This window comes from Mirounga leonina, unplaced genomic scaffold (genome assembly GCF_011800145.1).
Source record: "Mirounga leonina isolate KUSES-001 unplaced genomic scaffold, KU_Mleo_1.0 Mir_115, whole genome shotgun sequence".
NCBI classification, from domain to species: domain Eukaryota; kingdom Metazoa; phylum Chordata; class Mammalia; order Carnivora; family Phocidae; genus Mirounga; species Mirounga leonina.
This window is the reverse complement of record NW_023270268.1, coordinates 74,265,537-74,291,800: the sequence shown is the minus strand read 5'-3', so window position 1 is coordinate 74,291,800 and position 26,264 is coordinate 74,265,537. Positions and strand designations below refer to the sequence as shown.

General features: G+C 43.2%; 3 protein-coding genes across 3 annotated transcripts; 2 read left to right on the top strand and 1 right to left on the bottom strand.

Annotated features, from left to right (window-relative positions):
• Window positions 1-5,009: 5,009 nt before the first annotated feature.
• Window positions 5,010-8,227, top strand: LOC118006881 (tetraspanin-17-like). The gene has a single exon (XM_034999698.1). The coding sequence runs from the start codon at window positions 5,421-5,423 to the stop codon at window positions 6,177-6,179; it is 759 nt and encodes a 252-aa protein (XP_034855589.1). The 5' UTR covers window positions 5,010-5,420; the 3' UTR covers window positions 6,180-8,227.
• Window positions 5,421-6,179, top strand: LOC118000746 (tetraspanin-17-like). Its single transcript, XM_034990606.1, has one exon. It carries the CDS (start codon window positions 5,421-5,423, stop codon window positions 6,177-6,179), a length of 759 nt encoding a protein of 252 aa, XP_034846497.1.
• An 11,426-nt stretch (window positions 8,228-19,653) lies between the features above and the next one.
• Window positions 19,654-24,827, bottom strand: LOC118000739 (5-hydroxytryptamine receptor 3C-like). The gene is given in 9 exon segments (XM_034990596.1): window positions 19,654-19,916; window positions 20,033-20,248; window positions 20,331-20,351; window positions 20,427-20,649; window positions 21,002-21,162; window positions 21,503-21,656; window positions 21,728-22,081; window positions 23,302-23,435; window positions 24,761-24,827. Coding segments are annotated over 9 exon segments (1,593 nt in total).
• Window positions 24,828-26,264: the final 1,437 nt, after the last annotated feature.

Below are 26,264 nucleotides of genomic sequence, written 5' to 3'. Positions count from 1 at the left end.
TCCTTCCTCATTTCAGCATTATTCTCAAGCACTCACTTATTCTGGCCATTAACCTTCCTTTACTGTTCTTACAAGCTCATGCTACTCTTTTGTTTTTGTTCTTGTTTCTGAGTCCCTTCTTCTCTTGTTTGCATAAATCCACAGGAGTATTTTATCTGTACTGGGGACACAGTGCACAGAGTCCAAGAGATTCCTAGTAGTCTATTAAATGGTTGAGATTTGGGGGGCGCCTGGGTGGCTCAGTGGGTTAAGCGTCTGCCTTCAGCTTAGGTCATGATCCCTGGGTCCTGGGATCCAGCCCCAGGTCAGGCTCCCTGCTCAGTAGGGAGTCTGCTTCTCCCTATGCCTCTCCCCACCCCCCACTTGTGCTTTCTCTCTCACTCACTCACTCTCTCTCTCACATAAATAAATAAAGTCTTTAAAAAATAAATAAATTAATTAAATAAATGGTTGAGATTTGGGGAAAAAAATGGTTGAGATTTGGCTCCAAAATGTAAAAAGAAAATTGAAAAATCAAAATTAATAAATATTTAATTAGATGTCAAATAACTTGAACATTGTCAGGTAGCCTATTCAACTCTTACATTATTATTTAAAAAAATTTTTTTTTTAATTTATTTGACAGAGACACAGCGAGAGAGGGAACACAAGCACGGGGAGTGGGAGAGGGAGAAGCTGGCTTCCCGCAGAGCAGGGAGCCCGATGCAGGGCTCGATCCCAGGACCCTGGGATCATGACCTGAGCTGAAGGCAGACACTCAACAACTGAGCCACCCAGGTACCCCCAACTCTTACATTATTATAAATAGCCCCACAGGTCTTTATTCACAATTCTGGAATCCAGAAAGTTCTGAAAATAAAATTTTTTTTTTGGTTAGTTTGGGTTGAACTGATTTGGCAGCACAATCTAACCTGAACTAACTTGAAGCTGTTTAGGATCTGTATTTATGCCTCTTAGTGTAAATATTCATACATTTTTTTTTTCTGCAGAAATAGAAATGTGTTTGATTATGAATACTGTCCCAAGCCCCTATGGAAGTATTATGTAATATATGGTATATGCAATCTATTATCATTCTAAAATCTGAAAAGTTCTGAATTCCAACAGTATATCTACCCAAGGGAATTAGATCAAGGATTTCATTCTTGTGTAAATAATATGTGAGATAGGAGTTAAGTTTTCATGTGTGTGTGTGTGTGTGTGTGTGAGTCCAACATTAAGTGAGATGCTGTAAAGTCTCTCTCAGTGGGTGGGAGGGAGAGCAAGAGAGTGAGCAGGAGCATGTGCAAGCACGACCAGTATCCTTAAGAAAATCACATTCTTTTTTTTTTTTAAAGATTTTATTTATTTATTTGAGAGAGAGACCAAGAGAGAGCATGAGCGGGGGTGGGGATGAAGGGTGGAGGTGGGGTTGTGGGGAGAGGGAGAATCAGGCTCCCCGCTAAGCAGGGAGCCGTATGCGGGGCTGGATCCCAGGACCTGGCGGGATCATGACCTGAGCTGAAGGCAGCCACTTAACTAACTGAGCCACCCAGGAGCCCTGAAAATCTCATTCTTTTAAAAAGACTTCTAAGAAGTGCGTAAAAATTGGCCCAATATCCTTTTTTTTTTTTTTTAAAGATTTTATTTATTTATTCATGAGAGACAGAGAGAGAGAGGCAGAGGGAAAAGCAGGCTCCCAAGGAGCAGGGAGCCCGATGCAGGACTCGATCCCAGGACCCTGGGATCATGACCTGAGCCGAAGGCAGACGCTTAACGACTGAGCCACCCAGGTGTCCCGGCCCAATATCCTTAGTCATCAGAGAAATGCAAATTAAGACCACAATAAGATACCATTTTATACCCTCTAGAATGGTTAAAATAAAGAAGACATACAATAACCAATGTGTGGGGGGCATGGAGAAGCTGAGAACTTTATACATTGCTGGTGAGAATGTAAAATGATGAAACCACTTTGAAAAACAATTTAAGTTCATCAAGAAGTTAAAGATAAAACTATTATACTACCTCACAATTCTACTCCTATGCAATTGCCCGGGAGAGATTAAAATATATCCACAGAAAGACTTGCACATGGATGTTCATAGCCAAAATTTGGAAACAACCTAAATGTCCATCAACCGTGAAAGGATAAATGTAATATATCCATAGGATGAAATACTATTCACAGTCAAAGGAAATCAACTACAGACACATGCTATATCATGAATGAACCTCACAAACACAGCAGACCATATATTGTATCATTCCATTTATATGAAATGTTCAAGAAAGGCAAGTCCATAAATACAGAAAGTAGATTAGTGGTTTTCTGAGACTGGATGTGGAAAGTGGATTAGCTGTAAATGGGTGTGAAGGATTTTATTGGGGAGATGAAAATGTTCTAAAACTGATTTGTGGTATTGGTTATACCACAGTAAAGTTACCAACAATCACTGAATTGTACACTTGAAATAGGTGAATTTTATGGTATAAAAAAATAAAAGTTGTTTTTGGAATGCCTGGGTGGCTCAGTTGGTTGAGCATCTGCCTTCAGCTCAGGTTGTGATCCTAAGGTCCTGGGATCGAGTCCCCATTGGGCTCCTTGCTCAGCGGGGAGCCTGCTTCTCCCTCTGCCTGCCACTCCCCCTGCTTGTAAAGATTTTATTTATTTATTTGAGAGAGAGAGCGTGCGCCCATGAGAGGGGGGAGGGTCAGAGGGAGAAGCAGACTCCCCGCTGATCCGGGAGCCCCATGTGAGACTCCATGCGGGACTAGATGCGGGACTCAATCCTGGGACTTCAGGATCATGACCTGAGCTGAAGGCAGTCGCTTAACCAACTGAGCCACCCAGGTGCCCTATTTTGCGACTCTTGAAAGTTGTAGGTAGCTGATAGATAAGTGAACTTTGTCCTGGCTGGTAGAGATGCAATGAACTTCCTCCCTGTGGAAAAATCTATTTTGTGTCTATTTGCAATTCGTCTCAACATTCCTTTATTCCATATAAATGTGTGTTCTTTTTTTTTTTTTTAAGATTTTTAATTTATTTATTTGACAGAGACACAGCGAGAGAGGGAACAGAAGCAGGGGGAGTGGGAGAGGGAGAAGCAGGCTTCCAGCTGAGCAGGGAGCCCAATGCGGGGCTCGATCCCAGGATCCTGGGATCATGACCTGAGTGGAAGGCAGGCGCTTAACGACTGAGCCACCCAGGTGCCCCAAATGTGTGTTCTTTTGAACTAGCTATTACATCTGTTTGGTTCCCTCATATCATATAAGGAAAATAAAAATCTTAACACGTGTTCATTTTTATATCTGTGTGAGATTCATGATTTTGCTTTTTTCTGAAATTGTCTTTTAACAGTTTTGGAAATTCCACCAAGATGCCCAATGGATTCACCTGACAGAGCCAGGTAACATTCATCAATCTCATGGGTGGTGTAAACCTGGGCACATCTTCTTTTGGCTTCCAGGGGTGAATTCAAAGAGGCAATAGGACTTTGGTGACTCTCCGTTTTTCCAAATTTTAATTTTGTTTTCTACTCATTTTGTTTTCGATTTGTTTTAGCTGATAAATTATTCCTTATTGGAAATTTGGTTTAATGGTCTGACAATTTGATGATTTCTGTAGATGGGTTAATGGTCAGTAGATAGCTTGTCCCTGTTGGATGAAAAATGTCAGAGACTGGTTTATTTATCTTTTCTGTTTGTGTGTTTGTTTATTTTGAGTTCATATCAATGAAGAATTTATATCCACTGTGGACAGAACAAGTCCTTTATATGGACCGTGGAGTTTTATAATTTTGTGTCTACTCTTAACCTATGGCTGAAATTTTAAAATTTAAGCTCAAAGTTCTATTCGCACTTGTTTGTCTGTCGTTATATCTATAGTTCAGAAAGGTTTTTACCTCTCATTGTGTGAAAGTGGAATATTTTCTACCTCCAGGTGGCATTACTAAATTTGATTATAAGGTCTCTTTAAGGATCTCTGTTCTGACTGGTTTGTAGAAATAAGCACATATATAAACTGAATATTCCTCATTTCAGAAAATAAGGAGGTTGAACTTCTAATACTTTCAATGTGATAGATTTAAAAAGTATTCTTACGGAAACAGATACAGAATTGTTAAGAATTCAAGTTCACATGATTTAGGCAATTTTTTGGGCAAATTAGTCCAGTTTAGTATTTTTGGCTTAATAAAAAGAATAATTTTTTTGATTTATTAATGTAAGTGTAATACAAACTTATGTTTTTATTCTACTTAGATAAGTTCTTCTAAATGTATACAGATATACTCCCCAAATAAGCTAGCATTACTTCTACTTAATTTTTAAGGTTATGAAAAATATGGATTTGTGTTTAGTCAAATTGATTCATCATTCTGACAGTAATTATTTTATTATTTTATTATATTTATTGAAAATGGTATTTCAACAGTAACTGTGTTCTGTAGTATGTCAACTTGAAGAGGATTTGTAAGGGGGTTGGGTAACCTAAAGCTTTGGACTGACACTAAATCAAGTTAATGAATATTTATTGGATGTTTAGGTCATTTCTAAACTGAAACACCGATTACTAAACATAATTTTAAGTGTATATATTTTTGCTTCTTCATTTTTGTTTTGTAATAAGAGCTAACATTTATTGAGTGCAGAGTTCTGTAACATTTATGAGAATTACTTCATTCAGTCCTCAAAACAACCTTATGAAACTGGAACTATTAGTCTTCCACTTTTTAACTTACCCAAGGTCACATAGTTAGTAAGAAGTAGAGTTGGAAGGTGAACCGTGGTAGTCTGACCCTGGAGAATGTGATCTTAACCATAAAGCTGTATTTTCTTCGTTTGGGCAGTACTACCACTAGCTAGGCTCTTGAAACCCCTTTGTAAGTTCCTCCCCTGGTTTGTTAAGGTAGGCCATATGTTTGTTTTTCTTTGTTTGTTTTTATTGAGGTGTAATTGATATATGACATTGTATTAGTTTCAGGTGTACAAAATAATGATTTGATATTTGATATATTGCAAAATGATTACCACCATAAGTCTAGTTAACATGTTAACATACATAGTTACAAAATTTTTTTCTTGTGATGAGAACTTTTAAGACCTATTCTCTGAGCAACTTTCGAATATGCAGTACAGCATTACTAACTATAGTGACCATGCTACACATTACATCCCCATGACTTGTTTATTTTATAACTGGAAGTTTTTGCCTTTTGACCCCCTTCACCCATTTCACACTCCCTTGCTTCTTACTTTATATGCTATGAAGAGGCAATATAAGCATGTTCATTTTTGCCACTTTGAGAAGTTATAAAGTCAGTGATGCATATGGCTATAGAAAGTTGAGCTGTGCTAATCTAAATGCTGAGGTGTGTCATTCCACACTCACACACTCCCACTTTCACTTTGTGAGAAAGAAATAAGAAGCAGCCTCTGGGATGCTGGGAGCCCTGCTGCTGGCCACTGGCCTCTGGGCCTGGGGTGAGAAGGGCGTTCTCTCCAATATCTCGGCGCTGACAGATCTGGGAGGCCTCGACCCTTTGTGGCTGTTTGTAGTGGTTGGAGGTGTCATGTTGGTGCTGGGCTTTGCTGGCTGCACCGGGGCCCTCCGGGAGTACACCTTCCTGCTCAAGTTTTTCTCAGTGTTCCACAGCCTCATCTTCTTCCTGGAGCTAGCAACAGGGATCTTGGCCTTCGTATTCAAGGACTGGATTCGAGGCCAGCTCAATTTCTTCATCAACAATAACGTCAAGGCCTATCGGGACGACATTGACCTCCAGAACCTCATTGACTTTGCTCAGGAATATTGGTCTTGCTGCGGAGCCCGAGGGCCTAATGACTGGAACCTCAATATCTATTTCAACTGCACTGACTTGAACCCGAGCTGGGAGCGCTGCAGGGTGCCCTTCTCCTGCTGCGTCAGGGACCCTGCGGAAGATGTCCTCAACACCCAGTGTGGCTATGATGTCTGGCTCAAACTGGAGCTGAAGCAGCAGGGCTCCATCCACACCAAAGGCTGTGTGGGCCAGTTTGAGAAGTGGTTGCAGGACAACCTGATCGTTGTGGCTGGGGTCTTTGTGGGCACCACTTTCCTCCAGATCTTTGGTGTCTGCCTGGCCCAGAACCTTGTGAGTGACATCAAGGCAGTGAAGGCCAACTGGATCAAACATGATGATGGCTACAAACTACTCAAATAAACAAAACCTTGAAAACCGCTGGCTTACACCCACCATCTCAGAGGTTCTGTCGGCTGCAGGGCCTCAGCAGTGCTGTCTTCCTGGGGCCCCGGCCTGGACCCACCCTGCCAACTTGTTTTCTTGGCCTGGATAGTGTATACATTAAGCCAACCTTTAAAACTTGGTATATTTCACGTAAAAGTCCAGATCCCCAGCATCTTGTGAAGAATGGCCGTCTGGCCACAGCGGCTCTTCGGTGGCATTGGCTCCTGGGAGGTGCACTTCCCGTTCTCTGAGGGACCCGCCTGGCCTGTTCTGCTCACTTAAGTGCCCTGCCTGCCTGACCCTGTGGGCTGGGAATTGGCCTCCTCCACCTCTGCAAGGTTTTCCCCTGCAAATGCTGCCAGGCTGCTATGGGCCAAACCTGGATCAAAGCCTGGGAGAGTGAAGAATGGGGAGGCTGGAGCCTGCCTGGAAGAGGCTACAGTCTGGGAAGGGTCTGGTCCTCCTGGGGGCTAAGATGGGTGCCAATGTGCCCAGAAGAGTGGCTGATGGGTGGGATGGAGATCAGGAAGGTTTTGGGCAGGAGGAAGCTGGAAGCCTGAGCTTGGCACCTGTGGGGATAGGGGGAACCAGGTTTGGGGGCCATTGATTGTTGACTCCTAGGCTCACTTGGAATCTAGTTCAGTCTTCCCGGTGGCCTGGAGAGTTGCCTTCTGGCCACTAGAGGGCGTGCCAGCACAGCTTTACCTGGATCTGGCTTTCCTAGGGCAACCCCACCCAGGTACAACCCTGTGCCTGATGTGTCCACCCTACTTACTAGTTCTTTGGGTTTCAGGGAATTAACAGACTTCTAAAGGAGCAAACTGGCTCAGATTTGGGAAGTCTGGCTACTGTTCTCAGATCTGCACAAAGGGGTATGTGTGGAGTGAGCATTTGTGGATGAAAGGAGAGGTTTGGGCTAGTGCACAGATCGCTAACTTAGATGCCCTCAGGGCCAGGTGGGTTATAAAAATAAAGTAGGCCTTTGAGTTGTGAGGCCTTTGCAGTGCGACTCTAATTTTTCCCACTATTCCTGGAGATGGGATATAGAGAGACATTTCTTTGTGATATTTTGCATGATTGAGTCTGAGTCGCTAATGGCAACTGGCCTTGAGTAACAATAAGATGTGGTGGGGACTGTGGCAAAGCACAGATTCCCACCTGAAATTGGTGGCTGTCCTTCCGTTGTAGCTAATTGCTGTAAAGCGGGAATGTAGGTAAGTCTAATGCGAGAAATCTGGAGAAGCCAAAAAGCTAGATTTTTATGTGAAGTATTCTGATTTTTAAGTTGTTGGCAACTAATGAAAAAACATCTTAAACCCTGCTAGTTGAACAAAAGGTGTGGGGGCCAGCTTGTGGCCCCCCTGCCACCATAGATCCCTCTGGGACAGTCCCCCATGGGGGCCCTGGGGTCTCCACCATTCAGGAATGCTGGGAGCTGCTGCAGGTGGGCAGGGTGTGGGGCAGGCGCCCAGCAACGTGGCTCCCAGGTGGAGGCTGAGCGGTGTCCTCTGGTCTCTGAAAGACACAGGCTGTGGGTGGTCTCTACATGCTTCAATAAATGCGGCTCACAATATTGTGCAAAAAAAAAAAAAACGAAGAAGAAGCAGCCTCTGATGTCCAAAAGTGATCTAACACTCACAGGCCATTTGTTCATTCTAAACAATCTTACAGAATACCAGCCTCAGACATGATTACCCTGAGACCATGATAGAATGGACAAAACAAGGCTGCTTCATAATTTTGTCTACTCACATATAAGATAACTATATAAAACCACAAAATACCAAATATCCCCTCTCTTGCTAAATGAATGACTATTACTCCTTATGCAGTCATTCCCTTGATTTCTGACAGTATTCAATTTTGAACAGAGCCTTGCTTCTTTATACTCTCTCCAAACCACCCAAGGGAAGACCAAGTCCTGTAACAGGTTCTTTGTAATTATCTCTCACTGAGATATTCCATGGTTACCTGTGATTTTTGCTCTGCCTTGTTGCAATGAGTAGTAAAGCCGACTTGTTTAACTACATGTATGTTTCTGGTGGTCTTTGGCAGAAGGGCCTTGACAAATGAAATGGTCATTTCCCCCACATTCCTGGCACTGTCATATCGTCAACTACTGCTTTCTTCTTTGTTGGTCTAAGGTAAGTCCAAACAATTGAGCATCAAAATAAATATTGATAGTAGTGGATTTAACTCTTTGAAAAACATAATGACCCATGAATATGTTCTGATATAAATGAATAAAATAAAAGGGAAAGCTCTACTTTACATTAGAGTGGCAATGAATAAGCATAGAAGAATTGATGGAATTAGAAAAGGATGATTTTGTAAAGATCCCTGAATATGTAATTCATACAAGAATCATTATGATGAGGAATGGGATAATTACATGGTCTCAAAGCATCTTTCTGCAAAACACTTATTAATTACTTATTAATTAATAAGCATGCCATACCTGCTAATTATAACCTCTAATTAACTACTAATTTAATTAACTACTAATCAACAAATTCATTTAACTACATGTTAATAGTTATAGCATCAGTAAAGGGACAAATTGGCATTGTGCACTTCCTTGATGTGCTGAGAAGAACCCAGTATCACTTCTGGGGTATTCCTGCAAAAAATGCATAAATTATAAGTAAATATTAGACAAATACAAATTGAGGGACAATCCTCAAAAAATAACTGGCAGTACTCTTCACAAATGTCAAGATCATGAAAGACAAGGAGATTGAGAAACTGTTCCAGATTGAAGGAGACTGAAGCTAAATGCAGTGTATTTCTGGGCTTAATCCTGCATCTATGAAAGACATTATTGGGACCAAAAGCCAAATTTGAATAGGGCTTGTAAATTAGATGGGAATCTTGGATTGATGTTAATTTTTTGATGTTGATGGTTGTACTGTGATTGTATGGGAGAGCGTTCTCATTTTTAAGAAATATGTACTAAAATATTCAGGGTTAATGGGTCATGAATTCTGCAACTGTTTCTCAATGATTTAGAAATATCCACGATTGAGGAATCCCAGTGACATGTACACAGGAGGTCTTTGTACAGTTTTTGCAATTTTTATGTGAATTTACCTCATTTTTTTTTTAAGAGGAAGAAAGGAAGAAAAAGCAAAAGTAAGTCTAGACATTCTGCCTGTGCCCTCTTTCCTTTAAGCCAGAACTGAATTGGGGTATTGGCCTCCAGGAGAGGGCAGCAGATCTCTTGGTTATGTGGTTGGAGCCTTTGCTCATAATCAGTTATTATTTCTTTTTAATATTAGCATGGTCACATTTTTACTTGTTAAATTTGAATCTAACATCTTCTGGGCTCCAACTGGGGATTCATATCACTGATCTATGTAGTTTAATTAATATACAGATGTTTAGGACTTACTCAAGACTTATTGAATCTCTTTACTTGACATTCTTGATATGTTCTTGGTGTATTCTTACAAAAATCTTGGTATAGTCATGATATATAAAGTCAGGATTATTATATGTTGTGTCTCAATATTTTTTCCTTTTTCTTTAAAGATTCTATTTATTTGACACAGAGAGAGAGAGAGCATAAGCAGGGGGAGTGGCAGGTAGAGGGAGAAACAGGCTGCCGGCTGAGCAGGGAGCCCGACGCGGGGCTTGATCCCAGGACTCTAAGATCATGACCCGGGCTGAAGGAAGACACTTAACTGACTCAGCCACCCAGATGCCCTTCAATAGTTTTTCTTTGTAAAAAGTGTGTTCATCCATTTTTATAAATTAGATGTAATGTTCACTGTCTTCTTTGAAAATAGTTAATCATATTTATAATTACTTTGTCTAAAGCTTTTCTTAGATTGACTTTATTTTTTTAAAAAAGATTTTATTTATTTATTTTCAGAGAGAGCACACAAGTGGGGTGGGTGGAGTAGGGAACAGTAGAGGGAGAGGGAGAAGCAGACTCCCTGCTGAGCAGGGAGCCCAATGCAAGGCTCAATTCCAGGACCCTGGGATCATGACCTGAGCCAAAGACAGACACTTAACTGACTGAGTCACCCAGGCACCCTTAGATTGACTTTATTATCTTGTATTGCATGCCATAGAAAAAAACAAATTTCCTTATCATTTTGCATAATTCTTGTAATGATTTCTTATCCGCTCTTTCATTTTTTAAAATTATCAGTAATAAGCTAGTAGGCTAACTACAACCATTTAAAATTTTTTGTCATATACAGGGGCACCTGCCTGGCTAAGTCGGGTAAGTGTCCAACTCTTGATCTCATGGTCAAGAGTTTGAGCTCCATTGTGGTTAAAAAAATGGCTAAGATGGTAGATTTGGGACACCTGGGTGGTTCAGTTGGTTAGCGTCTGACTCTTGATTTCAGCTTAGGTCATGATCTCAAGGTTGTGAGATCAAGCCCTGCAGCAGGCCCTGTTCTGGGCATGAAGCCTGCTTAAGATTCTCTCTCGCATGCGTGCGCACTCTAAAAAAATTTTTTTTGTCAAATACAGATAGTTTTTTATTTGATGCTTCCCTGAAAGCTTTTCAATCAAATATAAGCCAGAGTACTTCGTCTTCAACCAAGGAATGTTTCAGAATTCTGTGGAAAAGGACTATGCCAGATACTTTGGGGTACAGGTTTCTGATGGCATCACTTAAATAATTTTGAGACCATACTAGTGACCTGAGCCAGGATTTCTGGAACTCTAGAGAAGCCAATAGGTTCATAAGACTGCTAGCCCAAGACCCACTGAAACAAGAATTAATTACATAGGACTGATGCATTGATGAGGGATGATTACTGTTTTTGCTTAAACTATTATTGATATTTTCGTAATGTTCTATTTTCTGGATATTTAAGGAAGCCCTTTTTCTTTCCTCTTAAGCTAGCTATAACTCATAACAGTTTAACAATCATAACTCTGCTTTTTTTTCAGACTCTGCTTTTGTACACCAAAATGAAACATTTGTGAATGATAGCTCATTCTCTTTGCCTGGAGCCCTCTAAAATTTGGGAACTTTTATCGAATATTCTTAATTTCATGACAATATAATTACCATATTTTCATGACAATATAGTTATTGGCATAGATTCAGTAAGAATCTGTCCTTTTTACCAAGACATAATTGGAAACACTGGGTGTGCAACCAAGGCCTTGCCTGGAGTGTTATATTTGGGAATGATGCTCCTTTAATCAGACATGGCCAGACACATCTAAGGACCTAGGTTGACTTTATGGAGCCAATGCTTACAAACCCTTCCAGGAAACTTGGTTGGTATCTGGCTTACAAGGTTCTCAGCTTCTGGGTGGGTAAGGTCACTTTCTTGTCAGACCCAGGAATCTTAGGATATTTGGGGAACTTTAAGAAGAGACAAATTCACCGAATGGCTACCACAGCTGAATTCAGGTGTTGAGTTCTTGGTGTGACTATCTAACCTCAGAGGCTTTTAAAAGTCAAATTTGGGATCTTTTGGGGAAGCCTTTCAATAATGCAAGCTTAAGATGGCCTAAGTGGCAAATTATCACTCTTGTTGCACCAGTGTAAATACTGAAGTTAGAGACCAGCCTTATTTGCAATCAAGAATGATCTTCCTTTGTCCCCTGAAACAAATAATACCTTATATGTTAATTTAAAAAATAAAAAAAGGATAATCTTCCTTTGAGATTATTTTTCATCAAAAGAGATTATAGAAAAAAATGTGTACTTCAATGAGAAAGTATGCATTGTCTATGATAACAGGTCCCAGCTTTCTGATAAGAGCCCTGTTCATTGTCTCTGGGCTATTTATCAACTTTTTAAACTGCAGGTAACTGATGAATATTGCCAATGACAAAAACCAAACAATTAAGAAGAGTGATTTTATTTAGGGGGCGCCTGGGTGGCTCAGTTGTTAAGCATCTGCCTTCGGCTCAGGTCATGATCCCAGGGTCCTGGGATCGAGTTCCATATCAGGCTCCCTGCTCAGCGGGAAGCCTGTTTCTCCCTCTCCCACTCCCCCTGCTTGTGTTCCTGCTCTCGCTGTCTCTCTCTCTGTCAAATAAATAAATAAAATCTTAAAAATGAAGAAAGATTTATTTTATTTAGGCTGCTACAGTAGGGAGATCACCCAGATCCATAGATCAGAGTATCTCGGCAGGGTAGTATTGCCTTAGACTTTTAATAGGGAGCAGTGGACAAGTTATAGGTGGAATGATTTACAGTTGGGAGTATTTCACAATCAGAAGTCTCAGTCAGTTCAATAGGAAATGTTTAGCTCTGTCTCTGGTTTGTTTTAGGGGATAAACAGCTCTAATCTCAGTTAATCATTCATGTGACAAAGAACTGGGATTTGGAGGATCTGTGTCTTGCCCTGCTGGTGGGTTTAGGCAGAAGGGGAAATGTTTGTTTGGTCTTGTCACAAGTAAACAAGGGAGGCACCTGTAAAGCCTACGGGAGTCATGAGAAAGAATGGACAGTGAGTGAGTCTTATCTAAGTCATTCAGGGAAAGGTGGTTCTTTTCTATCAGCCATTTCTGGAACACAAAAGGGTGGTGGGATCTCAGAAAGCAAAGTATTGGGGAGATTTCTTAACTGTTGGTGTTTTCTGGGAACACAGGGCTCAGGTAAAATTCAACATTGTCAATATGCAAACTCTGCCTTGTCCTGTGGAGTTCCAGTGGACTTATAACCTCTATTTGCAATTCAGTATCTTCACTCTATATAGATCTGTGCTTCTTGACTTTTCCTTTGAACCAGTTATAACATTTGTCTGGTTCTCTCATAATGTATGAGTTCAATCAATTCTTCAATATGTATTCCTTTTTTTTTTTTTAAGATGTTATTTATTTATTTGACGGAGAGAGAGATAGTGAGAGAGGGAACATAAGCAGGGGGAGTGGGAGAGGGAGAAGCAGGCTTCCCGCTGAGCAGGGAGCCTGATGTGGGGCTTGATCCCAGGGCCCTGGGATCATGAGCTGAGCCGAAGCCAGATGCTTAATGACTGAGCCACCCAGGCGCCCCAATATGTATTCCTTTTTATATTTGTATAAGAGTCATGATTTTGCCTCTTTCTAAAAACTGTCTTTAAACAGTATGATCCAGGGGTGCCTGGGTGGCTCAGTCGTTAAGCGTCTGCCTTCAGCTCAGGTCATGATCCCAGAGTCCTGGGATCGAGCCCCACATCGGGCTCCCTGCTCTGAGGGAAGCCTGCTTCTCCCTCTCCCACTTCCCCTGTTTGGGTTCCCTCTCTAGCTGTCTCTCTCTGTCAAATAAATAAAATCTTTAAAAAAAAAAATAAACAGTATGATCCATATAGCTTATTCAGATTTCACCAGTTAAACATGCATTCATTTGTGTGTGTGTGTGTGTGATCAGTTTCTGAGGGTCCCAGTGAGAGGCCAGGGGATCATGAGAGCTGTGGAAAGTCCAAAGGCTGGTGGTGGCTACAGTGAAGACTGACATCCAGAGGTTGAGAGTTATCAGAGTGAGGTGGGATGAATCCTTTGGTGGAGATCATTCTGGATTCAGAGTCTAGAGCTTAGTTTATTCAAGAATTATTCAAGAATTATTATTTCTGCATTCCTTGGCAATATTAAAACATAAAAGTGAGTTAGACATAATTGGGTTCAAAATGGTTCTATCATTTACTTGCTGTGTGATCCTGGGGAAGGATCTTAACTTCCTTCTACCTGTACCCTGTCCTTATCTGCAAACTGGGAATAATGTTAACACCTACCTGATAGAATTGTTGTGAGGGTAAAATGACATGGATGTGATAGACTTGGCATATAGAAAGTACTCGGGGGATGCCTGGGTGGCTCAGTTGGTTAAGTGTCTGCCTTCAGCTCAGGCCATGATCCCAGGGTCCTGGGAGCCCCACATCGGGCTCCTTGCTCTGTGGGGAGCCTGCTTCTCCTTCTGCCTGCCGCTCCCCCTGCTCGTGCTCTCTCTCTCTCTCCCTCTGACAAAAAAAAAGTACTCAGTAAGTGAGGGCTATTGTTAAAATAACTTTTCTAGGGGTGCCTGGGTGGCTCAGTCGCTTGGGCTTCTGCCTTCAGCTCAGATCATGGTCCCAGGGTCCTGGGATCAAGCCTTGTATTGGGCTTCTTGCTCAGTGAAGAGCCTGCTTCTCCCTCTCCCCACCCTCCTGCTTGTGCTCTCTCTCTCTCAAATAAATAAATAAAATCTTTTTTTTTTAAGATTTTATTTATTAACTTGACAGAGAGAGAGACAGCGAGAGAGGGAACACAAGCAGGGGGAGTGGGAGAGGGAAAAGCAGACTTCCCGCCGAGCAGGGAGCCTGATATGGGGCTCGATCCCAGGACCCTGGGATCATGGCCTGAGCCGAAGGCAGAGGCTTAACAGACTGAGCCACCCAGGAGCCCCAATAAATAAAATCTTTAAAAAAAAAAATAACTTTTCTATGTTCAAACCAAAGAAACGCCTAAACTAACAATCTTTCATGAAAACTGTAGAAGCCACCACATCTCTATTTTTTAAAATTTTTTATTGTTATGTTAATCACCATACATTACATCATTAGTTTTAGATCCACATCTCTATTTTACTTCAGACCCATTAATACTCAGACAAGCAGAGTTCTTGCTCAACAAGGACAGATGGAATAATAGTTCATCAACTTGTCAACTTCAACAGTAGGTCAATGATGAAAACCACAAGTGCATGTTGATATGTGTTCTTTGGTTGGTTGGTTTGTTTTTGCAACTTTCATATTTCCTTTCATGTAACTTTGTTTTTTTTTTTAAAGTATGCCCCACTGCCCAGTGTGGAGCCCAGTGTGGGGCCCAGTGTGGGGCTTGAACTCATGACCCTGAGATCAAGACCTGAGTTGAGATCAAGAGTCAGACACCTAACCAAATGAGCCACCCAGGCACCCCTCATGTAACTGTTTTTTAATAAAAGCAATTCACTAAGTCTATGAATGTAATTTTATTTGTAGGTTTTTATAGGCCTGTTCACATTTACAAATCATCTGACAATGTGTCCAAAATTTAGTCAGGAAAATATGGATAATGTAGTATCCGTAGTATGTTCTTTTGCCAAATCCTAAGGTAACCAATCTCAGAAGGGTCTGAGTAGGGTGCCCACTAGAGGGCGGTATGGATCTCCCAAAGGACTGACAAACACAAACACTTCAGGTCTTCCTTTCAGCTTTACACATCACTAAGGACCTGTTAATTCAGGATTGCTAAAAATGAGGCATTTGTAAACTAAAATTTGCACATTACTCAATGTCCCCCAGAATCCAATTTGGCATTCTACTATGATCCTGCAGCCTGTGAGAAAGTCACAAAGCTCCTACCTGCAAGCAAACATGGGGCTTGTTGGGATTCTTTCAATTTCCTGAGCTTTTTCTCATCAGAGCATCAGCAGCATTGGTCTGAGGTGGTCGAATTGCTATTCATGCTCTTTAATCAACTGCTAGCTTTGTTTCATCATCATCATCTCTTCAACATCACATGGATTGTTTGATTCTCCCCTTCAGGGTGTTGTGATGCATTTGCATCAAAAGTAATTTCACTTTGTGTTTCAGATGTCTATCTTATTGTTAAAGTGGACATATACAAATTCCCTCAAAATCTGCTTGTGACAGTGCATTGGTGATGTTCTTTCAGAGAATAAAAGCTAGTTAAATAATTTATAATATCAAGACAAGTGTTGTAAAAGTATTACCTACTTTAAAGTTTATAGGACATTGTTTTATAATTAAATGGGTAAACTCACAGTCTCTCATATGGTATATAGTAAGTATGTAGTGAGCAACTCTAGCAATAACTTTTCTGCAACTTTTAATTTTGTTCCTTTTTAATTCTATATTACCACCAGTGCTTTTTCGAGTAAGGCCGTATGCATGGGTGAGTAAAATAGTTTTTATGATCAAAGCCATTTGAAAGTTTCTGTTCTAAACCCTTTGAGTGGATTATAAATGTTTACCCTCACAATCCTTAAACATTACACAGGAGCATCAAAATAATCAATATGGGACTTCTTTCCAATTTCTCACCTTGCTCATCTAAAGACCCTGGCTATCCAGATCTACTTCTATAATTGTAGTGCTTGTCTGTCATGTTTCATCCCAGCCTCCCCATATGAATACATCAGTACGAATCCCAGGACATATCTCATCATGATATGATTATCTGTTTCTTGGCTGGCACAAATGTCACTTTCTTTTTTTTTTTTTTTAAATTAATTGGTTTGGTTTTTTTTTTAAAGATTTTATTTATTTATTTGAGAGAGAGAATGAGAGACAGAGGGCATGAGAGGGGGGAGGGTCAGAGGGAGAAGCAGACTCCCTGCTGAGCAGGGAGCCCGATGCAGGACTCGATCCTGGGACTCCAGGATCGTGACCTGAGCCGAAGGCAGTCGCTTAACCGACTGAGCCACCCAGGCACCCCAAATGTCACTTTCTTAGAGAGGCCTTCCTAGAACATCCTGTTAATCTGTGTGTCACTCTCTGTCCTATTACCCTGTTTTATTTTCTTTGGAGTAATTATCAGTATATGAAATCATCAGTTTGTTACTTGAGAAGATCAAGTATCTGTCTTACTTATTTATCCCCAGCTCTTAGATAAAATGTCTACCACATAAATAAGCACTTAGTAAAGATTGGATACATGAGTAAATGAATGCTTCACTCATTCCATTTATTCCATGGTGCTGTTCTGGGGACCAGATGACTTGATGATCCATAGAGGCAGAAGTTCTCCTTTGAGCCTGATGGCATGCCCCATGTACATAATGTCTGAATTCCCATCTTCTATCAAGGATCTCTGAGTTGGTCTGACTCAGAGTAGAAACTGTGTCTGACCTGAAGTCGTGGGTGATTTCCAAATCAAGGAAGCGTGCAGAGCTGACAGGTGAGTGGGGAGCTGCAGTCCGTGGGCTCCTGGTGAGTCATATGGTGGAGGAGGGCCAGGGACAGACATTGATGAAAACTAAATATATGGAGTCAGGAGTCAGAGAGTCAGGGAGATGGCAGCAGGGAGCGGGGGAATGAGAGAATAAGCAGGAAGGAAGTGGTAGGCACAGAGAATTGTGTGGTGGGTTATGTATTTTTTGTTATTGTTTGGCAACTTTATTGAGATATAATTTACATACCACAAAATTCACGTATTTAAAGTATATAGTTCCATGGTTTTTAGTATATTTACAAAGTTATGCAATCATCACCAGTCTAATTTTAGGACATTTTTATCATCTCCCAAAGAAATCCTATACCCCTTAGTGTCATTCCTCATTCACCTGCCCTTTTCTCCTCCAAGTCCTAGGCTACCACTAATCTACTTCCTGTCTCTGTAGATTAGCACATTCTGGACATTTCATTCAAGTGGGATTATATAATATGTGGTCTTTTGTGACTGGCTTTTCTCTTACTTAGCATAATGTTTTCAAGGTTCATCCATGTTGTAGCATGTATGAGTGCTTCATTCCTTTTTATAGCCAAATAATAATATTTCACTGCATGGATATAAAAAAGTGTTATTTATATGTTCATCGGTTAATAGACATTTGGGTTGTTTCAGCTATTTTGAATAATGTTGCTATGAACATTTGCTCACAAGTGTTTGTGTGGACATAGGTTTTCATTTCTCTGGGGCATGTATCTAGGAGTGGAATTGCTGGGTTATAGGGTCACCCTATGTTCAACACTTTGAGGAGCTGCCAAATTGTTTCCCAAAGCGTCTATGCTATTTTGTGTTCTATTGTGGGGCTATTTCTGGTAGATGATTTTATGAGTTTGTTCTGGACACTTGAACCATCTGAGTACCAGGAGAACGAGTGTGTCGTCATTCTGCCTGGATCCTGCCGTTCAACTACTGCTGCACAAACCCCTGGCCCCCTGAGGCCCAACCTGCAGTGATTCTAATGTACTAATGTACTAATGTAACCCCAGAGGTGTACTGTGATTAGTCAGTCCCAGCAAGCCCTCCATCTGTTCATGCATTAGTCACCCTTCAGAGTCCAAGTTAACACTACCTCCTCTGCTACCTCCGTTGTTTCAATTCTGACTGCACATTAGAATCTCATGGGGAGCTTTCAAATATACCAAATCCAGGGTCCACACCAAAGGTCTAATTTAATTGGTCTGGGAGAAGGCCTGGGGGCTAGGATTATTTAAAAGGCTCTTCAGGGGTGCCTGGGTGGCTCAGTCTGTTCGGTTGAGCATCCGACTCTTGGTTTTGGCTCAGGTCATGATCTCATGGGTCGTGAGATCGAGCCCCGTGTGGAGCCCCATGTAGAGCCCCGTGTAGGGCTCCACGCTCAGTTGGGAGTCTGCTTGAGGAGTCTCTCCCTCTGCCCCTCGCCCCACTCATGCGTGCACTCGCTCTCTCAAATAAATAAATAAATCTTGGGCGCCTGGGTGGCTCAGTTGGTTAAGCGACTGCCTTCGGCTCAGGTCATGATCCTGGAGTCCCGGGATCGAGTCCCACATCGGGCTCCCTGCTCAGCGGGGGGTTTGCTTCTCCCTCTGACCCTCTCCCCTCTCGTGCTCTCTGTCTCTCATTCTCTCTGTCTCAAATAAATAAATAAAATCTTTAAAAATAAATAAATAAATAAATAAATAAATCTTAAAAAAAATAAAAAAATAGAAGTCTCTTCAGATGATTCTAATGTGCAGACAGGATCGAGCACCACAGTTCTGCTCCCACTAGAAGAATCCTTTCTTCTCTGAACTTCACAGCAGTTTCTTTTCAATGGCACTCCCCAAAACTTTAAAAACAGATTCTACATTTAATTGCAATTATTTAAAATATATATTTTATTTGTCCAGCTGGGCCACAAGCTCTTTGAGGACAGAGCTGTGTTTGATTCATCCTCAAGTCTCCATCTGTCAAGGGACATCTGTTTATAGCACCACCTATGCTCCTGGTGCTTTTCTGGAGTAATGCATAGGAGCCCGCCGGGCAGCAAATTATCACGAAGCCTTCCCTGGCCACCCACCTAAACTTGCAGTCTCCTCCTCCCCCACCTCCCATTCTTCCTTCCCTAATTTGCTTTTTCCCCTTGGTGCTTAGCACATGCTCTATGTTTCACTTATTATCTTCTTTATTGTCAGTCAGTCTCCACCCACCCTCCATGAGGGTAGAGATTTTTGTCAGCTTGACTCATTGCTGTACCCTCAGCACTCAGAACAGTGCCTAGCACATGGTAGGTGCTCAATAAGTATTTATTAAAAGAATAAATAAATATGTTAGCCTATATGTAAAAAGAGGTTTAATCCCTTTCCTCTATACCAGTGAGTTAGTTTTTTTGGTAAATACTTGCAGTCATTTATTATAAAGCCTTCCTTTTCCAGTAAAAGTTATATTTCTAACATAAATGTGTAAATTCTGAATTCATTATGTTTTAGAAATATAGTCCTATTTCTGAGAGAGTCTGCAGAGGTTCTATGTAAGCCCTGCAGCAGGGATCATGGCATATCTGGAACTGTGTATGCAAATTGGAGCAGAGGAACGGGGTCTGGGATGGTCAGTTGAAGCTGGAGAAACCTGAACACTGGCTTGCTCTTGCACCGTTAGAATTCAACTCCTGGGTGTTCCAGAGGACGATGACCGTGATGATGGAGGAGGCCAAGAAGAGCAGGTAGAGGTGGAAGAGGAAGGTGTCCATCATGTGGCTGAACTGCATCCACAGGTCAGCTAGCTGGGTGCTTGTCAATCCTGAAGCCCCATTCAGCTCTGCCTCTCTGGGTCCCAGCTCCTTCCCTACCAACTGCCCTGGCTCCTTCGGTCCTGTAGGGAAGACAGAGACTCAGCCGTGAAGTGGGAAGGAGACAGGATTGGGGAAGTGGGGGGCTGGGTAGGCTGGGCCCAGTGTAGACAGTATAGGCAGTGCAGATTTTCCTTACCAGGTAGGTGAGTGGGCATGAGGCCGGTGCTCACATTCTCCTTCCAGAGTGCAGTGGAGCAACATTTCCTTGGGCTGGCCCAGTAGAGGAGCAGAGGGTGGAGCCACCGAGGCATGGGTGGGGGCTGGGTGGTGGCCAGGTGCAGCAGGTAGGTGATGAAGATGGTCTCCAGCAGGCTGACCGCCATCAGGGACAGACACAGGGCAAAGTAGACACCTGGGATGGGGGTGAGGAGCATGCATGAGAGAAGTCCAGAAGAACCAGCAATCCCCCCTTTTCTCTGTCTCGCACAGAGAGCCCTTTCTGAGATGCCTGCTTTCTCCCTTCTGCCTTAGCTGTCTGAGCAGGTCTAGCAGTGTCTACCTTGCCTTATTCCCCCCCTCCACTTTCCAACAGTGAGGAGGTGGGCATACTGATGAGGGGGTGCCATTAGCAGGAAGTAGTTTATTCATCATGAGCAGGAAGACGTTGTAGCCCAACAGAAGGGTTATCTTGAATGGGACACGATTCCCGCTTTCTGCCGGCAGGTAGAAGCTGAGGGCATCAATGGCGATCAGAAAGCTACTGGGCACCAGGAGGTTTATGACATAGAGGCTGGGCCTGCGCCTGATGGCCACCTGGGGGGAGGAGAGAACCAGGTGAAGCTAGGACTGAGGGGAGCCTGGGGGATGATTCCAGTCCCTCCCTTGGTGTCCTCAGCCCAATAGGAGCTCTTTCTGGGGCTGGTTAAGAAGCAGCCTTCACATGACTAAAAAGATTCTGCCATATCCACGAAAGAAAACCTATGCCTGAGCCGGCAGGTTCAGAAAGGGGGCTGCTCTGGGGGCCTTGGGAGAGAGGAAGGCTGTGAGGGTTGTGGCACCCAGTGGCTTTCTGGTCTTGGGACAGGAAGTGAGAGGCTCAGGCATTTAGAAAGACCTGATGAGGGAGATAAGGGGGACAGACACATCTCACAGTCTCTGGGCTTACGTAGAACATGATTTGGTCAAAAAGACTGGAGCCCACAGACAGCTTTGGGGTGGCCTTGTTGATGCCCAGGAGCTCCCACTCCCCTTGTGTGCGGACAATGTCACGTGAGGTGTCCACTATCTCCCACACTTCCTTTTCCAGGCCCAGCAACATGTTTTTCACTGCAGAGGGAGACAAACATTAATTCAACACACTGTTTAGCCCCTGCTCTGTGCGGGGCTCAGAGAGATGAGCTAGAAAACTGCTTTAGCTCCCTCTCTCTAGCTGCCCAGTAACATGGCTTCCTCGCTCCTCAGTCACCTCCTTTCAATTCTGGGCTTTCTCAGAAGTCTTGTCTCCTCAGTTCAACTCCCCCACCCCACCACCCACACACCCCGATCAGCAAATACTCCACTGTCCCTTTTTAGGCATTTAAAAAGATAACCTTGCTGTGTGTGCTGTTTTGTTGCCCCACTCATTGATCTCATTTTACCCCATCCCGGAACCCCCACCTCAATTCACCTGTGTAGAGGAAAGAGCTGAAGGTGAGTGTGCAGTTCTGCTGGTCAAAGGGGAAGTAGAAGATGTCCAGGCTACAGATGCTGGTCACCCGCATTGGTTTGTTATACACAACGTGACCGTCATTGGTCACATATGCAGAGAGGCCTTCCAGGGTCTGATCCACATCCATGCTAAGTGGTAGAAGGGGAGAGAGGCAGATGCTTTGGGTTCCACATCAGCTTAAGCTTCTCTTTTAAGGTGGGGCTTCCCAACATTACTCACTATGGCCATTCTGCCATCTTTTCTGCCCATCACTTTCTCATTTCTAGAAGAAACATCTTTTAGAAATAAGAGACGGTTGATGAGCCATGACTGTGCTCCTCTGAAATAAGTTTTTGGTGGTCCCACTGAATGGGTTTCCCCTCTACCGCCCTGGCCTGCCCCTTGCAGAAGGGTCTCTGCTCCAGCTTTCCCTAGCCCTGGTACCCACGATTCCATGACGAAGATGTCTGGGAGCCACAGGCTCTCAGTTGTCACAGTGAGTTTACTGATGGCACCACATTCTTCTGGATCCCAGCTGATGAATGGGTTATTCCAGATCTAGAGCACAGAGCACAGAGGGATGGTTATGGCTGAAACCTGGAGCTAGTTTATGTCAGCATATACCCTTCCATACACACACACACACACACACACATACATATATACACGTGTATGTATTTTTTTTCTAAATGTATGTACTACAGGCATATGATAAAATTTAACCATTCCAGAAAGGTATAACATAAAAAACAAGCTTCTCCCTCCTCAGTTCACTCCAATTCAGCTCATATCCCCAACTCAGTCTCCTTATTAACAGTTTCTTGGGTATCTTTCTAGAAAAAAAAATTAATACATGTTCCAGCATTCATTTTTACTTACATAGATAAACTCATACTTTGCACATTGTTATGCATGTCACTTTTTTTTTTTAAAACCTCATTTCCTTTTAAACTCTGATTCCTCTTCTCTCCTGGTGATAATGTCCCCCTTGTCTAGCTAACAAAGTCTTGTTGGCCTTTCACTTCACACTCAAGGGAAATCGGAAACTGGGTGCTGGATACCTTTGGGCCTTGGAGCTTACTTAGGGGATTTCAACGGTACCTCCCCCTTCTTCCTGCATTTTCCATCTATGTCTTTCAAAGTTGTTTGGCAGCTCAGAAAGCTATTTGTCATCAGCATGGGCCCTATTTTGGTTGGATTTATCTACTCCCTCAGGCACTGCCAATTTCAACAAATGTGATTTTTGCAAACAAGCCCAGAAAAAAGGGGAAAAAGAGGGAAGAGAACTAAGCTGGACTTACGTACCAACTTTAACCACAGAAATGATGTCAGCAGCTGAAGTTGTTCATCCTGACAAAAAGAAGTCCTCATGCAGGATGATTAATGCCCTGAGATCAGGTCCCAGTCCAGCGCTTGACTTTGTTTCCTACGTGGTCTCATGGGACTGTTCAGCTTTTCAGTCACAAGTCTCAAAAGAAACGTGGGTCCAAAAAATGCAGGTTACATGGAAAATGTAGGGGGAAAGACAGCACGGGGGCCCACTGGAAATATGTTTTATCTGCCTATAGGGACAGAACTCAGGACAAATATTCCCTGCAGAAACGTCGCTGCCATGTTCCCCTTCACGTCTCTCCATCCCATAGGATGGACATCTGACTTGTAGAGCATCTGGGGATGGATTGCTCGCCACTGGACCAGTGGAAGGTTGGGTTGCCAGGGGGAAGACTCCTTGTTCCCTACTAGCAGCCAATGGAAAGAATGCAGGAGTCAGAACTCACCACTTCCAGGATGGCAGACAAAGTGAAGGAGATGTTGACCTGAGTGGGGATGCTGTAGTTGATGACCGGACGGAAGTCCTTCTGGTTAAATATAGTCTGGAAGGCAGCAGGGTCCACCCCGTGCTGGTCAAAACCTGAGTAATTGACGGTGAAAGTGTTTGACCTTCTTGTAGAGAGCAGAGACCCTGTGAGATGGGAATAGGACTTTTGTGTGTCCTATGTAAGAGGAGTACCAGGGCTGAAGCCTGAGAGCCTCTCTGCAGAGAAAGAAAATGTGGACACGGGGTGAAGCACGTGAGCCCCTCCTTCCTGGGCCAAGACTTCTGAAATCCAAGCCCTTCCTGCCAGGACTGGGGAGCATGGGCTGGTTTGGTAGGCAAACGGGGGAAGTTGATGTGATGAGCTGAACCAGGGCTCAGACCTTTCTTCCTGTGCTTTACTCCCATATAAAGCCTCCCCAAATTTGTATGCGAACAGCCTCTCTGGGGAGTCCTAGTCCTTCCGTAGTCCCAACCCTGAAGTTTTGGCTTTTGTTTGACCATACTGTTTTCTTTCTAGCTCTATTTTGACTTATTCTCCTAGTCACTGAACAAAATTTCCCTAAAATTTTGTTTCTTAATTACCCCTTCCAGCTTTCATGTTTTCCCATTTCCTGGAAGGAAAAATTTGGGAAGAAGTCAACCTGAGTGCAACCTGAAATATGTGGGGACTTACTGTTGCCCTGAATGTGAATTTACTGGCTACCCACTATGTGCTGTGCTCTGTGCCCTTCTCCAGCTCAGTGGCTTCCTCTAAGACCCATGGGAACCAGCTTCATGGTCACCATTCTGAGAGGATCTCACTGATCATCTACCATGTGCTTGGTGGAGCCAGGCAATGAAATGTAGAAGCCCTTTGGCTCCTCTGACCCTCATCCCAGCGACAGATGACTGTGTGCTTATTCCTGTAACTACAGCCCAACAAGTCCTTGTGCCTTGTCCATTACTCCCCCGTGCCAGCTAACTCATAAGGTACATCTCCAAACCAAGGAGAAACACATCGCAAGGGAAGAAAATGTTGTCCTTTCCCCTCTACATCACCTCCTCTGCAAGATCTTCCTGAGTGAGGTGGGAAAAGAGCTATGTTCCTGTCACCAGGACCAAAACCACCCTGTTCATAGTTACTATGTCTTGGTAGAAAGGAAAAGTGGGACACTGTAAAGGAGTGGCATTGGAGAGGTGGCAAATGGAAAGGCAGTTCAGTAGATGCCTAGGCGGGCAGATGAAAGAGGGGCTGTGTGTACTAATCAGTGAAATGGGGTTTTTGTCTGTTTCCAAGGAAGCCATAACATAGATCCTACAGAGAAAGAAAATGTTTAACCCAGTTATTTTAGATGCTTTCTAGTTCTGCAGAATGAGAGGGTTCCTGTATTTTGCCCAGAACAGCATTCCCATCTTTCCTTGTTCTTGCCTCATCTTACCTGGAAGCAGAAGGCTGACAGTGAGGTAGAGGAGGACTTCCCCCTCCACAGGCCACCCCCCTTCCATCGTCCTCTTCTGGACTCTTCTCTGGGGACACACCAGGAGCCCCCAAACTCTTGAGCTTAAAGGAGCTCAGACCACACCTTGGTTCCTGGTTTTGAATAGTGCTCATGACAGGTGACCACTTCCTGGTGAGAGACTGTAGCCAGAGAGGGCACAGCAGAGTGTCCTGCTTTGTCCCCATGCTGGTATGCCTTCCGGACTCCAGGCAGGGGGGATGTTAGGCCTTCAAGACCAGGGGAAAAACACCTGTTTAGCAGCCTTGTCTAGATGAGTGGTTTAAATCTGAGTTCCAAGTACTTTTTGGGGAAAATGGGGGATGTGGGAGATCGGGCAGGAAAAGCCATTGATAAAAGTCTCATCAGGTGCTTCTGGAACTAACTATGCCTCAGAGAAAGTGCATGGATCATTCAGAAATGGATGTGGTGGAGACACCTGCTAATTTCACAAGGCAAGAACATGTAATTATTTTGTTGCAGACCTAGAAATGTATCCTTTATCCACTTGTGGACATTAGGGATTATTGTCAATAGTGAGTTAAAAGTATCGAGAGTAAGCTTCTTTTTCATGATGTAAACCTGACTAACAGACCTCTGCCCCCACAGCTAGCACAGCTAGTACAGATCTGCATCATCCCTTGTTTGCACTATTGGGACATCTTCCTAAGGTTTCCTCTGCTTGGGGTGCCTGGGTGGTTCAGTCGTTAAGCGTCTGCCTTCGGCTCAGGTCATGGTCCCAGGGTCCTGGGATCGAGCTCTGCATCGGGCTCCCTGCTCGGCTGGAAGCCTGCTTCTCCCTCTCTCACTCCCCCTGCTTGTGTTCCCTCTCTCACTGTATCTCTCTCTGTCAAATAAATAAATAAAACCTTAAAAAAAAAAAAAGGTTTCCTTGCTTGGTTTTCCCCCAGTCCAATTCTTTTTTTTTTTTTTTTAAGATTGTATTTATTCATTTGTGAGAGAGAGAGAGAGAATGAGGCAGAGGGAGAGGGAGAAGCAGACTCCCCGCTGGGCTGGGAGCCAGATGTGGGGCTTATACCAGGACCCTGGGATCATGACCTGAGCCGAAGGCAGATGCTTAACTATCTGAGCCACCCAGCTATCCCTCCCCAGTCCAATACTTCATTTTGCCATTCCCCTAACACAGATCTCTCCTGCTCACCCTTCCTTATCTAATGTCTCTGAAGGCCTACAGCCCTGGGGCCATGTGGGAATATGTGAATAAAAAATCACTTGATGAGCTTTTTGAAAATACCTGCACTCCCAGCCTCCCCGACCTCTATGGAAGGGTGTGCGTGTATTTAAAGCTCCCCAGATGGTTCTGACACACTTCATTGAAAACTTTTGGGCTGGTCTGTGTTACCATACCACAAACAGGATGCTGATATTGATATATATACTCAAGATAGAGAACTTTAACACCAGGATCCCCATGTTTTCCTTTTAT

Excerpts from the sequence above, each read along its gene's own strand:
- LOC118000746 (XM_034990606.1), top strand. The coding sequence starts at position 5,421 with ATGCTGGGAGCCCTGCTGCTGGCCACTGGCCTCTGGGCCTGGGGTGAG.
- LOC118006881 (XM_034999698.1), top strand. The coding sequence starts at position 5,421 with ATGCTGGGAGCCCTGCTGCTGGCCACTGGCCTCTGGGCCTGGGGTGAG.